Below are 14399 nucleotides of genomic sequence, written 5' to 3'. Positions count from 1 at the left end.
GGAGGCAGCTGTGAAGCTTTTGAAGAGGGCGCTCATGAGCCTCGGAGGAGCTACAGGGTCCCTCACATGGGGGGAGCTCCAAACTCTCTTCTATCAGGCAGCCAACCTGACAAACGAATGCCCAATTGATGCCAGAGCTCAAGAACAGGACGACTCGGTCGAGTATTTAACACCCAACTCCCTCATACTGGGTCGAGCATCGCTTGGAGGAGACACCAGAGGGCTTGACCTAGGGAATCATCCCTGGCGTCGTCTGAGGGCCATTCAAATCGGAGTAGACCGGTTCTGGGCAAAGTGGAGGGAACTAGCTGGTCCAAATCTGTTCATTTGACACAAGTGGCATCGGACAGAGAGGAACGTCAAAGTCGGCGACCTCGTCTGGATTGCTGACCCAAATGCTTTGAGGGGTCAGTTTCGCCTTGGCCGGATTCTGACAGTTTATCCTGACAGTAAAGGGATTGTCAGGGATGCTGACATTGCAATATGCACTGGCCTGCCGGTTTCCCTGGCGGGTGGCCAGAAGAAGAGGAGTTCTTCACTTCCTATGACGGTTATCAGGAGAGACGTGAGAAGACTGGTGGTTCTTCTCCCAGTGGAGGACAAAACTCATCCACCCAAACCGCCATGACACCGGCCAAGCCCCTGTCACCCTGTTACCACCCTTAACCCAGTTGGCTGGTTGGTGCAAACCTAGCGCTGCCACCAGGCCAATTACAGTGCACATACATCCCATACCTTGCATACCCGGGCAGCACACCACACACCTGCCAAAGGGATGTCATTGACTTGGACATTGGACTAAGCTGCTCCTCCATCAGTTGTGCCTTCATCAGACACTTACACATAGAAATTGTGCAAAGTTGAGGGTTCTTAAAAGAAAAATAAAAAAAAAAAAAATAATAATTATACATAATGTGTGGAAAATGTAATATAAAGAGGGTGTCACTAAAAAGGGGTCTTTTAAATGATTTTGGTAAGTTCCCTGGATCATAAGATCAGGAACTTAAGTGGGAGGTGTTGTGTTTTCTGTGGAGTTTTGTCATTTGTGAAGTTTTGTTATTTCTTTTTTGCATGTGTGATCAAATGTTTACCTGCCAGAGCTATACGTACTTAGAAATGCCAGTAACATTTATGGAGAAACGTTTGAGGTTTAGCAGCCCAATAGTGTAGTGTCTCTTTAAGAGAGGAGTGTACTGTGAGGACACGGGACCGGTGTTTACTGCATAAAAAGGAAGCGCAAGATTTACTTAGTTTGTAATGACTTTCAACCCGGTGTGCAGCCACTTGGTAAGCTCTCTTAATTTCAAATGTTCTTGTCTGTCTTTACGATGTACGCTTGATGTTGTCTTCTGTCGCCTTGCTATGTTATCGCTTTGTTTATGTCCGTTGCATGTTAAAGGTAACGCTATGCTCCGGTGGATCTAAGCAGTTAAAAGATAACATTATGCTCCAAAGTTATAAGTTGACGCAGTGGCAAAGCTGTGGGTCATAAAGCAACATTTAGACTTATATCATTGCTGCAAAAAACGTGTCCATTCGTGTTTACTTTAGCTTTATAAATGTTTGAATTGAATCGCGGACTGGATTTAACGTAGGTAACGTACTTCCTTGTTTGCCGCGGTGCATTTTGGGAGTTGTAGTTCTAGTTCAAGTTTCCTGCTCATAGAAAGACTGCATGCATTTTTGAATAGGCTTTTGATAGGACTTGAATATGGTGCTTAATGTTTGAATGTAGTGCATAATGTTTGGATGCACATGCAAATTATGATGATGATGATGATTATTATGGATTATTATTATTGTTATAGTATATTAATATTATTATTTATTTGTATTTTGAATGTTATTTAATGTTATTGGGCTATTGGGGTAAAGAACTGGGGAGCTGTGTTGGTTGTAGTATATACATGGAAATTGAAACATTGCATTTCTTATTATTCCAGGTTTATTACCTGGTTCCCTTTTTTGAACAAAAATAAATAAACAAACAAATGTGGAATACTGAGTAGTATCCTATGTACGCTTGGTTGCCCTTTCCGTGGGGAGAACACGGAACAGTACCAATATGGCGACTGGTGGCTTCAAAGCGACTCGTTCTAACAGCGGGCTTTTAGCACTCCGGTGTATAATATAGCTCAGTGTCCATAACTTATAAATAAATTCTACAATTTTGGGATCACGAGCGGTGCCCCTCGAGCGCCCCCTGCCTAGAGGCAAAGGAACTGCCGGCCTCACTTACAACCAGTTCTTTGCTGTATGATCGCCCAGCAGCGCAGGAAAACCTGTTATCTGCACACAGTTTGATGACCGAAACACAATAAGCTATCCACATACATTAAATTGTGGAAAATCAGTTCATAACTGTTTGAACAATTGAATTTATGACCTGGAGTCCACCCGTCCATTGTAAGGTAGTGTCTGCCCGAAACCGCCCAGGGGCGCCTTTTTTGATAGCTGGCCCACCCCTCACCGAGTGACTGGATGACGTCTGGGGCTGCGTACACACTCATTCTATCTGTGCTTATGTTCTCACAAGCAAAAACCGATCCGCATTCCAGTGTCATCTTAGGAACTAACTTTTAATTAATTGACTTGGTGTTTTTAGGATTCTACCAAGAAAAACATTAAGAACAATAAAAAAGCTTTCAAACTGTAAACCATCTTGAAGGGTTCCCCATAAAACCTCACGTGACTCCCACTTTGCCTAGTATCCCACACGACGATTAAATTAATTTATTGCCTGTTAGTGAGTCTGCAGACTCCATCCTCTCTTCACTCCAAGCCACACAGTTTATCCATATTATTTAGAGTTACGCAACTCTTTACTGCTTTAAGGAAAATACAGGATTAACACAAAAACTGATTATATATTTCCATAACACAAGCCAGATGAGTAGTCATCTCAGTCAGTTAGCAGACTGTCTACATTATGTTGGCCTCACTGGAGCCATGTTGCAGTATCTGCTAAGTGACAAATAGTTTTTCTAGACTAGGGATAAAACAGGAACAGCTGTAACATGAGAGCGCAAGGCAAGAGCCTGAGACACAGCCACTACAAATACTCTGACATACAAAACTATGATGGCGGTCACTGAGAAAAAAACTACAAAGTCCCATCAACAAGGTGGGCAACAAATGCACACTGTCCAATATATTAACTATTCCTTTCAGGCTGAAACAGCTTGTTATTCAATAAGAAAAGCCTGTAAAAAGCATTGCAGATCCAACACAGGCAAATACAGCATTTGACTCAAGCCATAGTTATTTTAATGGGGTAATGCAGGGGCTCACAAATAATCACATAGGGATCAACTGCAATGAGAACAATGTTTCTGATTGAAGTTGAGACAATGTATGCAATCAGAAAACCCTAAAAGAACATAACATTTTGTTTGTATTTGTGTTTTTGTTTGTGTTTTCACCACTTCACCAATATATTGGATTAGTGCTTGAAGAGCTGTGTAACGTTCCTGGCACTGGGGCTGCTAATTGCTGTCACCTGTTCTGGCTCCACCCCACCAGCATAAAGGTTCCGTCCCTCCCAGCCTCCAGTGCCAGAACGTCTCGAGCCATCTCGGTGAGAACTTCCAGCCATTCTGAATAACCTGTCTGTCCGTCTGAAGCCCGACCTGTTTTTGCCCTGTTTTTGAGCCAGCTCTGCCCTTCTTGGATTTTCCTGCCCGCCTGAGTTCTGCCTGTCAGCCTCTGGATCTCGGACTGCCCACCCGTGTTCTGACCAAATCAGCCTGTGAGTACCTGAGATTGCCTGTCCCCTAAACTGTCTCTTCTTCTGGATTCTGACTCGGACCTGGACCTGGAACCTCCTTTTGGATTTGCCCTCGGAAACCTCTGCCTTATCAATCGACCTCCCGCTATCGGACCCGGACTGGACTAGGACAAACGGCCTTGGATTATCCTGCATGGACTCTGCCGCTCTCAGGGACCAGAAGTAACCCTGACAAGCCCGCTCTCCACCAGGAGCTGCCAGCCGCTGAGCGTGAGCCGCACGCAGCAAGGGCTGTGCAAACCTTTCCTTTAAATAAAACATCAAAGCGTCACTGACCTGTTTTCGGGTTGTCTTTTGGGTCCATCCAAATTCATAACAAGCTGTTGGAATTGTGATTCAACTCTGGAGTATATGGATCGTACCAACTGTCATAACTAGACTTTATGTATCCTGATCTGACCTGGACAACAAAACCCCCACTTTCCCTGTCTTGGAGAGCCAGCACCTGGTGTAAACACAAGAGGAAACAATGGGTCACATAAGGAGGCCTATGCACTCAGCTAAAAGCCAACCCACACAGACCAATGCTACAGAGCCTCGTTTTGGCCAATGTAAGATCCAGTTAAGAATCGCAGCATGTACGATGGACAGCTGTGTAGCGATTTTCACAGAAAGGTGGTTAGACAGCAATGTTCCTGATGCTGCAGGACAGCTGGAGGAGATTGCACAGCTGCTGCACATGGAAGGAAGGGGGGAGGCCTGGCAATTTACATTGATAATGCTTGATGCACAGCAGCAAAGATGGTTGGAACATTTTGCTCCCCTGATCTGGAATACCTTTGCAGTTAAATGCAGACCATTAAAACTTGTTAGAGAGCTCAGCTGTGTTATCATCTTTGCAGCATACATCCAGCCAAAGGTTAAAGCTAATCTAGCTCTGGAAAAATTATATTGCTTTTGACAGGTGGCCGGTTACTTCTTCCTATCTCATTGATTGAAGGCCCGACTCACCCGGTTTGGAGATTTGGTAACAAAGGGAGGAACAAATTATCAAGAGTCTTTGTGAAGTAAGGCTGATTAATCACCCAACTGTCCTTTTAGGGGTCAACCCAGATGACCTCAAGAATTATAAAATTGCTTTCAAACTTTAAAAATGAATATCCTGTGAATTGTGCCTGTTGTCCTCCCCCTGTGTAAACTCTATTAAGATATCAAGTGGGTCAAGTGGAACGGACCCCTTAACCCAGGAACTGCATGCCACACTTAAATAGCACCGGACACAAGGATATGGCACAAATCTATCCGATAACACCCCGGAGGTGACACATTTTCTCCACTGATGACACAGTTAGGAAGTGTATGGGTATGTACCTAGATTCCTATATAATATTTGATGAGATGGAAAGTCAGGGCTTCTTGCCGATCAAGAGCCCATCAGCGCTTATGTGTCTGTAACCGTTTCTCTGTCCTTAGTAGATTAAATAAGTTGAAGTATACTTTTCTGTTTCAAGCGCCTTGCATCCAAATACAGTATTTAAGTGGGGGTCGCCAGAAGGGTACGCTTTTTCTGCAGCAACAGTATTGTTTCTTACAGTTAAATACAGTTAAGATATCAACTGGGTCAGTGGAACGAACTGCTTAACCCAGAACGTCATGTCTTTCTTTGGTTATAACAAGGTTACCTCCACAAGGGTTTCATACATTAATGGGACATTAATGTTTACGTTATCCAGCCACTCATTAGGACTAAAAATAAAGCAAAAGCTTTCATTTGTTAGCGCAGAGCGTCCGCTAGCCAACATGCTATTAGCCTTGCTAACATCCGGTTTCGGACATTTCAAAAGGAGTACGTTTTAAGGCATAAAGCGTAACTGTTCTGCTCCGCCATCCTCCGATGGTGTTATGAGCCTTACTCCCGCGTCAATATGGTATATTAATGCCGGTTTTCAAGACAATTTTGATAACTATAGATTTTAACCAGGTTAGCAACGATCGCTGTAGCGCCCCCTAGCGGGCGGAGGTAGAATTGCATAAACAACAGCAAGCGATTCTGAATTAAATGATTTTACAGGACAAACCGGTCCTCAGAATATTATTTCAACAAATAATGTTTTGTTTAATTTGGGCTTTGCATTGTGAATGGATTAAAATACATGGCAAATGTTTTAACTCCATTCCATGTTTTTGTTAATCAGATCTGCAGTGAACCAGGGGTCCATTCTTCGTACATCGCTAAGTTAGCTGGATTTGATTGTTGACGATTTGGCATGATCTTGGATCGTTTGGTTCTTCGAAACTCATCCTGCACTTGTTGTCATAGCAACATGTGTGCAAGCTTGAACCTGCTCGCGAGCAGGCTTATTTCATGTAAACAAGATTAGATCGCAGCTTTATAAGCGGTGGAGATGGGCAAGTCTGTCCAGCCAGTGCACTTGGACCACCTAGTGGCAGAGGACGGAACAGAATTGTGTAACACCATTTTTTAATGTTTAATAAAGTTTAATAAAATATTCTATGTGTGTGCAGGTTTTGCTGTTAAAAGATCACTAGTGCTCGAATTCATCCCTTCCAACCATTGTCTTGATATCAGCTTAAGAGCTGATTATCACGAGACAATACTTAACAGACAGAGAGTTATTTATGAAACATTAAATAACTTTAAACAGTGTATAATTGCACAACACTGGACAGTGTCCTTGAGTCTTTTGAAAAGCGCTTGAAATAAAATGTATTATTATTATTATTATTATTATTATTATTATTATTATCTTGACAGGCTATAAATCCCAAAATACTGTTGTTAATTTTTGACTGTGTAACGTTATAAATGGCACCACAGATGCTAGCAGAGGGCGTCTATAAATGTTGGAAGGCGTGCATGCCATAAAGTTTGAATGAGTGCTGATACCGGTGTTGCTCTATTAGCTTGGTGTTGACATAGTTTTAAAACACACCCAAAACACATAAGCATAGCATCGTTTTGAAGGTAGCTTTGCCTGTGACCTCCATGTCTTAACCTCCTGGATCTCGGGTGGTCTTCACTTGTCCTGTGGAGCATGGGAATCTGAAGGATTTCCTTGAAATTTCCGTGAGGGCCTCCGCACAGCGTTTCTCCTGCAAAGCTGAGGAAAGATTACAAACAGTCTTTTTCCATGGCGGTTGGCTGCTTAAGTTTCAATGTTGAAGAAAGCAGGCTGTACCTAGCTTTGATTCTGGCCTGTGCCCATGTGGCAGGTCTCTGAACTTCATTCAGGCCCATGGTCCCTTTACAAGTCTCTCTAGTGCAGATCTTCTCCTCACGAGGGCCCATGGAAAAGAGAAAGATGAAAGGGTCTCTCCTGTGGTGCAGAAGAACAGCTGGCGAAAGACATAGATTTTATTGGGGGGCTAGGCTTTATAGAGTGGGCACCCTGCTGTGAGGGGACAGTAACTTGGAGAGGGCTGATTCGGCAACAATCTCACATTCCTTGTGGCTTCAGCCTTAGAGTCTTACTGTTATTTTCCTATTGGCTGATTTCACAACAAACATAAATACTGAACAGAACTAAACTGGTGAAAAACACAAGGTTAGGTGTGAACTATGTATATAAAAGTGCAACAGGATCCTGAGGGAGCTAACATAACTGATCACACCCCTGGGGATCCTAATATTGAAAAGTTGTCCTTGTAGAAAAATAATTTGTTATTCATGAGCTGTTAAATTGCAGACATATTTCATTTCCTGCTAAAATTATAAGATATTGAGATATTAGCAAATAAAGCTGAACATTTATATGTCAACTAAAATCAATCTGACAAAGAAAATCATTTTTCATATTTATAAATATATAGATATGTTGGCAAAAGTACAGAACTGGTTAATTTTCTTAAACCAATCGAGATCTGATCTTTGAACAGTTGTATGACTTCAGAAGCAGAATTAGTGATTAGACTAGATTAAGTAAAAACAACTAAACAGCAATCATACAGTCAGAGTTAAAATAGTATTTCTTTGCAATCAACTTCATAGATATTATTACACTCTATATTAAACCACTATATAATTTTCCTTTATTTTTACCTTTCCAAATTCTACGTGCTGCATGTACACACACACACACACACACACACACACAAAATCCAGATATCCTTCTTGAACCGCAAAGCTTCCCTGATGCATGTATGCCCAAAATGCCACAATAGGATGTATAAAATACTAGCATACATGCATTATCGAAAACAATTTCTTTATCTTTTTGCAAAGTTCTAATATTTTTTCACAATATTTGGGCCTCACAGGAGCCTGGCTTCAGTATCTTTAAGGTGACAATGAGTTTTGCAGTTTTTCTGATCCAAGGATAGAACAGGGCATAAATCATCGGGTTTATACAGGAGTTAAAGAAGAACAGATAATACACAGCAAATGCAGTAGTACTACTGAACAAGTCTTCTCCTGCAAGAGAAAGGCAGTAACATGGACAAAAACATAACAGGAAAAACAGTACAAGAACACCAAGAGTCCTGGCTGCTTTCAGCTCAGATTTCTTTGCTATTGTTGTAACTGAAAGAGACAGTTTGACGGCTGTGACCTGAGTGCGCATGGCACGAGCCTGAGACACAGCTACCACAAATACTCTCATGTATAGGACTATGATGATGGTAATTGGAGCAATAAAGGTTATAAAAAGATCAAATGTTCCTACAATGATGTCCACAGTAGTCACACATTCTCCGTAGCAAGAGTTATTCTTTCCTACCTGAATCAGATCATCTTTTACAAATATAATGCAGTAGACAATTGAACAGAGCCAACACAGACAGATACAGACTTTGACTCTTCTCCCTGTGACTCTAGTTTGGTAATGCAGAGGATCACAAATAGCCACATAACGATCAATTGATATGAGCACCATATTGCCTACTGAGGCAGCAGTGATGATGAAGCACAAGTAAATATATATAAAACAAATATTATCACCAAGAAACCAGCAGCTTGTGTTTCGGTAGATTTCCCCTGGCATTGATATGAACCCCACGAGCAAATCTGACACAGCCAGAGAGAGGAGGAGGATGTTAGTCGGTGTGTGGAGCTCCCTGGATGGGAGGGAAAAATATTTTATTAAACTTTTTCTCCAAAAAAATAAATTTTTACAGTAAAAAATAACAAATTGTCTATATTTCCAAAAAATATTATGAATCTAATTCCATCTGGAACAAATAATTAGTTAAGAAACATCTGTTTCAAAGGTTTGATAAATCAGATTTAAAAAGAAAGAAAGATAAAATTAAATATCTGCCTGAAGTGGGAGACTGAGATGATGACGAGTAAGTTGAGAGCCACGGTGATCAGAGAGATGACTGACAATATGATCTGAACCAGGACAACTTCAGTCCAGAGAGATGTAGGCTTTTTGCAGGAGTTATTGTAGAGGTGTGGGTAGCAGAGGTCTGCACTGTCCTGAGTCTTCATCTTCAGTGATTAGCAGAGACCAGAACCTCTTGCCGATATCAAACAAATGTGTTAAGAAGGATCAGTTGACTAACTGACTCCTCCTTATTTCCTTCAGTCACTTTTGGATCATCTAGCAGATCTGTTATTAGAATCCTAAAACAGCTTAGTTAGCTCCAAACATATTTACTTTCATACAACAGACTTTTTATATATATTTAACATTCCGTACACATCAAACTGTTTTTATTAAGTACCTCGAATAGGTTCCTTCTGGACCTGCTATTTGTTTGTGGAAAAGGCAGTTATTTAATAAAGGTCAATGTGAAAAGTTACTTTTTTAACTTATTATTCAAAACTTATTGGATGCTGTTACCAAAAATGAAGGAGTTAAGATACCTCACCACAACAGATCATATTACTATAGATTAGAGTAAAATCAGTGAAATTCCTTGCAGCTTTCAAATGCAAGCAAACTGTTTTTACTAGTTAACACTGCCACTTACTTTATTATTATTATTGGAAAAGTAGCATGTTTTAAAATGTACAAGTTTGTGTTATCCCAAACAAGTAAGTCTGGAGCCCGTTTATAGGTTAGCTTGGAATTGATGGTAAGGTCTAGGTCCAGGGGGTTCCTTTAACATGGCTTGAGGTTCACAGCGAGGGAAAGAGTGAAAGCTAAATGGAAAGAATGATCAGAGGAATATTGAATTATATGAGTTAGTAATCTGGTTTTACTCATACAAAGCAGATGATAGAAGCTGAGGAAGAATGAAGAGAATCCAGGAAGATTTGGTCCATTTGGTGACATGAGTCTTAGAGCAATGGTGGGGCACATGGGCGTGGGTGGGTATGGCTGAGACATGTACCCCCCACCTTTCGAATCATGGTGAGAAAAAACACAGCCCTCTTTCATTTCTGTTACGGATCCCCTCTGGTGACATGGACAGAATTTTTTTTTAAAGATGTTAAGTCGTGGCCACGATTTACTAATTCCTGGCTACAATTTACTAATTTGTGGCCACAATTTACTAATTTGTGGCAAGGAGATGGATAAACTGTGGCCACGCTTTAGTAAGTCGTGGCCACTAGATAGATAAGATAAATACTTCCTTCGGCTTGATGTTCAGCAGACATGAGTGGATCCAGGGATGCAATGATTAACTGTCCATCCTACTTTTTCACAAAGTGACAGTGGAAAAAAATACTTTTTTGGTAAAGTCTGGTAACAGCATAATTTATACTTAATGATACCGGATTGAGAAGGTGAGGTGGACAGATTTTCCCCCAATTGGTGTGCTGCACGGTGGGAAAAATGCATAAATAAAGCTTGTAAAGGGCTCCTTTAAAGGGAACAGGATGAACGAATCTGAGCTGAAGCCCCGCTGTTACAAGTTCCTTAAAATGACCCTTAAAAGTGTGCACTTAAATTACATGCAAAATAATTTTGCGCACCTGAATTCAAGCGCAAGGCAGCGTTCCTGTTTATTAGAACGAAACTTATAAACAGAATGTCATGGTACCGACTCTTTTGACCCACATGCAGAACACACCGAGGAGGCAGAGATCCGAGATTTTAACAAGTTTATTAAATATAAAGCTCAATACGTATTGTGACTCCTCTGGACGTCTGGTAACAGCGGGAGGTGGTAATCGCGGTGATATGATTGATTCGCCGGGGGAGTGAGCGGCTGCTGCGGAGCACCAAAGACTGAGAAGCTGCTGTTGCTTGCAGCAGGGGTTGGAGGCTGCCAAGCAGAGTCGTCGGTTCTAGGTGGATTCTGGTGATCGGAGATGGTGCGGTGGCTGACACATGGCAGAGTCTGAGGGGGCGGGGCAGGGTCCGGTCACTCGTGTGGCGGGGGCGGCGGCAGGGATCGGCGCTCTGTAGACGCCAAGACTTGTGAGGATGATCAGGGACTTTCTGAGGTTTTCTTCCTAAGCAGCTGAGTGGGCCGAGAGCTGGCCGGCTCAGCCGAGGCAAGAGGTTCTCCGGAGCAGGATCTGAGGCAGCTTCCACCCGGGAAACAGAAATTAGGTGCTTTCCAAGGAGTAGAAAGACACTGGCCTACTGAGTCCTACCAATTAAGGCTGACACTCTGGCGATGAGTCCTACTAGTGAAAGTTGAGAATTTTGCTTATTACCACTCTGTGTTTAATTGCAAGAGATCGCAGGATGTCATTATAGTTCATTGCAATGTATGCTACACCACCATAAAGGAGCTCACTCACAAATAACTTGTGGCCACGACTTACTAATGCGTGGCCACGAGATAGATAAGTTGTGGCCACGCATTAGTAAAGCGTGGCCACGATTTACTAAGTCGTGGCCACACGTTAACATCTTCAAAACAAAATCTCCACACAAAAAACTTTATTGCCACAATAGCAGAAACAGGGAGAGCAGAAGCCATAAGCAGTGGATGATGGTACTGAGACTTCACAGGTAAGGACAGGCTACAACTTGCTGAGTAAAATATATCTATCTGCAAGGTGAAACCATGCAGTAATCAGGACAGGGTTTAATATACCAAAGTTGCAGCTTAAGCCAGATGCCATACTTACCCTCAATATGGGGTAACCCGAGCCCACGGGCAAGGTGAAAAAATGGCGAACGTCAGCCTATGAAAAACATCAATGAGTTGAGGTAAGATATTCAGTTGCTTCTATAAACCTTCAAAAACACGAAAGAAGCAGTTTAGTGTTAGTTTGAATTTGAACTGAATTTGACATAAAAGCAAATCAATTGACATCACTCTCAGAGGAGTCACTACTCGCAAGTCAAAAATCGTAGATTAAAAAAAACATACCAGTGAGTATTTGTAAGTTGTTGGGAACGGTCATCAATATCCTCTTCACCGGCAGATTCTGTGTCAGACAATTCTGGCGTAATCATCATCGCTACTACTCCCCTCTCCACTTCCCTCAGTGTTGTCCCGGAATTCACACCTAACTATCGGCTCAAAAGCATATGACTGGACACGGCACTCTTCGTTTTTAACATCCAATTGGCTAGCTTCGTATTCGTCCTCATTTAAGGTTAAAAACTCCATCACAAAGGTAAATAAATATTGACTTCCTATGTAAAATGACTACATCCTGATATCGTGTTTGATTAAACTGACATCACGGCATCCTACAGGGCCTCCTCGTGGCTAAGACAGTGGGTCACGTGACTGAGGAATTTAGTGTTGTCTGCTATCGTAGTGAATTACTTTGTGCTATAAACAAAATGCTGTAATTTTTTTTCCATATGTGATGTATTTAATTTTGTACATACTATTATGGTTCAGTTTTGACCTGGCTATCTTCCCCTGTTATTTTCCAGGACCTCCTCCCCTCACACAGCTCAGCCTCCACTCCCTCAGCAATCAGTCACACCTGTTAAAGGTATACTATGCAACCGGGGTTGATTTTCCAGCGAGGCTCCCCTCAGAGGGCGAAAGTAAAAGTGCACTGTCGTAAAGATGCTCAGCTGTTCTGGTTTCTCCGTCAAGCCAGGCGCGGTTGTTTTGAGCTTAGCAGACAGGCGAACGTAACGAAAAGTGGAAAAAACGGCAGTACAAACAATGACTAACACAGTGAAGGTATGAACATCAAGCTTCCCGCAGCGCTATCTTGGCGAGGCGGCCGCCGCCGCCGCCGCCGCCGCCTCCTCGCCAGTTTTATTATTATTATTATTTTTATTTTAATTTTTTTATGTTGGCGAGACGCTACCGCCACCGCCTCGCCAAGCCGCGGCCACCTCGCCAAGTCGCGGCTGCCGCCGCCTCGCCAGTTTTATTATTATTATTATTATTTTTTTTATTTTTATTTATTTTTTTTAATATGTTGGCGAGACGCTACCGCCACCGCCTTGCCAAGCCGCAGCCGCCGCCGCCGCGGTAGCGTCTCGCCAACATATAAAAAAAAAAAAAAACTAATAATAATAATAATAATAAAACTCGATATGCTTGCATGTTTATTTGACGTTAACACGCGGTTCTTTGTTGTTGCTTTCGCGCGTGCATATAGTGAATGGCAGGGCAAAAACACAGTTCTCGCCGTAAAGCGAGACTTCTGTGTGTGCGGGCCGTGAGCTCTTGCAATTGCAAGTGCGGTATTTCCCCCACACACCCCCAGGGCGGCCGAGAAAACCTTTGTTCGACCTGAAATGACTCATTTAATCATCCAAAACGGTATGGAACACATTAATTAACTGAAAAATGTTGCATAGTATGCCTTTAAGCACCAATCAGTCAGTACTTACTCCACCTGCCAGCCTTTCTATATAAGCTAACCTCAGTTTGCTCCTCATTGCCGGCTCGACGTTTTATTAGACTTAGACAACTTTATTTGTCATTCGGTATGCACAAAGTGTGTACAGAACGAAATTTCGTTTCGTACAGCTTTTGTAAATCGCAATAGAAGTTAAATTACAGTTCTAATTATGATATTGCTAAATCATTTAAGTTTAATAAAGAACACAAACACAGAATCTCAAATCTTTATTAAACCAACTTTTTTAACCATAACAGAATTTCTTTGAAAAAAAAAATAACTTAAGAGAAATTATGTTAAATTATGTTATTAAATACTGACAAATAATAAACTAAAGTGACCAGTTAAATTACCAAAATAAATATACAAAATAAATAAATAAAATAGCCTACTTAGGTGGGAATAGTACACTAGTTACTTCTCAGGTTTCATAATTAAGAGGCTAATGCAGGGCTGAGGTCCGAGGTTGTGGCGTGGGAAGACACAGATTGCAGCTCATTTTGCACTGATTCCCTGCACTAGCTGCACAATTTAGGGAGCGCTGTTAGAGAAAAACTTGCGTCCCGGAACTTTATATTGCGGATCTAGAGTGGCAAGTAATTGTGTGAAGCCAGGTTTTTCAACTGCAGACAACAGCATCATATCCATCACTATGAAGCTGTTATGGTTGAGTTTTGGTTTGGCTTTGTTATTCTGTTATTTTCATTTTTTCATCTGTTTTGGGTTTGGTTTGACTTAATTTATTGTTAGTTTTCAGTCATCAGTTATTTTCTGTCAATTTTCATTCCACCTCCTCAGTAGTCAGTCACACCTGATAATGATTTATTTGTTAATTAGCCAGACCCTTGTTTCACCTGTAGTGCTCTATTTTCACCTCCCTCTGTCTTGAGTTCAGCACTGGGCCATCTTCTGTTATTCACCACTCCATGCCAGTCCTCGTCTTTTGCCTTGGAATATCTGTTTTTGATTTCTCGTTCAAGGTAA

At 41.8% G+C, this 14399-nt stretch overlaps 1 protein-coding gene across 1 annotated transcript; it reads right to left on the bottom strand.

The window, feature by feature from the left end:
- Positions 1–7958: 7958 nt before the first annotated feature.
- LOC110367896 (trace amine-associated receptor 13c-like) lies at positions 7959–9177 on the bottom strand. Its single transcript, XM_021314611.2, has 2 exons — positions 9004–9177; positions 7959–8800 (listed from the first exon to the last, which is right to left on the bottom strand). The coding sequence occupies exons 1-2, from the start codon at positions 9174–9176 to the stop codon at positions 7984–7986; spliced, it is 990 nt and encodes a 329-aa protein (XP_021170286.2). The 5' UTR covers position 9177; the 3' UTR covers positions 7959–7983.
- Positions 9178–14399: the final 5222 nt, after the last annotated feature.

This window comes from Fundulus heteroclitus, chromosome 7 (genome assembly GCF_011125445.2).
Source record: "Fundulus heteroclitus isolate FHET01 chromosome 7, MU-UCD_Fhet_4.1, whole genome shotgun sequence".
Taxonomy (NCBI): domain Eukaryota; kingdom Metazoa; phylum Chordata; class Actinopteri; order Cyprinodontiformes; family Fundulidae; genus Fundulus; species Fundulus heteroclitus.
This window is presented reverse-complemented; position numbering and strand designations above follow the sequence as displayed.